The 1,179-nt window shown below is 45.1% G+C and overlaps 1 protein-coding gene across 1 annotated transcript; it reads right to left on the reverse strand.

Annotated features, from left to right (window-relative positions):
* Window positions 1-230: 230 nt before the first annotated feature.
* On the reverse strand, window positions 231-650 carry LOC147819996 (large ribosomal subunit protein eL33-like). The gene is made up of 2 exons (XM_087178912.1): window positions 517-650; window positions 231-412 (listed from the first exon to the last, which is right to left on the reverse strand). The coding sequence occupies exons 1-2, from the start codon at window positions 525-527 to the stop codon at window positions 256-258; spliced, it is 168 nt and encodes a 55-aa protein (XP_087035038.1). The 5' UTR covers window positions 528-650; the 3' UTR covers window positions 231-255.
* Window positions 651-1,179: the final 529 nt, after the last annotated feature.

A 1,179-nucleotide genomic window follows, 5' to 3' on the forward strand; every position in this document is an offset into this window, starting at 1 on the left:
CACACACACACACACACACACACACACACACACACACACACACACACACACACCCACCCTTTGCAATCCTCCACACTTTACTTAAAGCTTAAATGTACTTGTAAACTGACGTGACTCGTCAACCGACAGACATCCACTCAAAGACTAGAAAACACGCTCATTGACACTGACTACATTTAACCTGTTAAAATGCATCATTGACCAGGTGACCTGTGATAGAGGTTAGCGTAGAGTGAGACAGGTGAGTGCAGAGTCTTACTTCTTGGCCTTGTACACGTAGGCGCAACGTTTTCCCAGGTAGAAGTCAACCTCATCTCTGGTGTAACAGCCCTCCAGCTTCAGGAGAGCTGTGTGTTCACGCTGGTTCCTCAGACCACGCTTGTAGCCAGTGAAGATGGCCTTACTCCACAGTCTGAGACCATAACAGGGCAAAGAAGAAGAGTTAGGGTACAGGTGTGGAGACAGTCAGGTGACAGATAAACATTCACAGGTGACACATCTGATCAGTCATCTTACCGTCCAGGCATCGTCACTCTTCTCCAGATAAGTTTACCTGCCAAAACAAAAAGACACAGATATTAAAACTTAGTGGTCATTTGTTTGCATCAGATCCTGATCTCAGAAACCTACATGAGTTTATGTTCAAATCCCCAAGTGCTCTGAGGATTTGAACATGTTATCGAGGTAACTTCAGGTTTAACTCTGAGTTTTCAGTCCTACGACGGTGGTTCACTTGTTACCAGGGTAAATCACCATGGTAACTTATGCCAAACTCCTAACCTGCTCCAGTGCAGGTCAATTTAGAGGATCAGATCAAAACCTGTCAATAGCCAAACCACTGACCATCAAATCACTGGAAAAACAGTCATCAGTCCTGCAGGTGCATAGGTGAGCAGAACACCTGTTGGTGGACTTCATGTGGCTCCAGACCACATCCACGAGGATCTCTCATTTAAACTGTTCATGCTTCACACCAACTGTGTCTATCCGGTCACACCTGAACCTTGTAGCTGCACTTCAACATTACACACACTGCACTCAACTTTAATTAACGGCTGTTTACTGCAGATATTAATAGTGAGCGGTCTCACTGACTCCAGTTTACACTCTTCACAGGTCACAACAGCCAGTCTGTTATATTTATAAGTGCTGGTTCTGGTCACATTCATCACACCACTG

This window comes from Seriola lalandi, unplaced genomic scaffold, assembly GCF_002814215.2.
Source record: "Seriola lalandi dorsalis isolate HSWRI2012SDOR001 ecotype SW California unplaced genomic scaffold, Sedor1 jcf7180002006711, whole genome shotgun sequence".
Classification (NCBI taxonomy): Eukaryota; Metazoa; Chordata; class Actinopteri; order Carangiformes; family Carangidae; genus Seriola; species Seriola lalandi.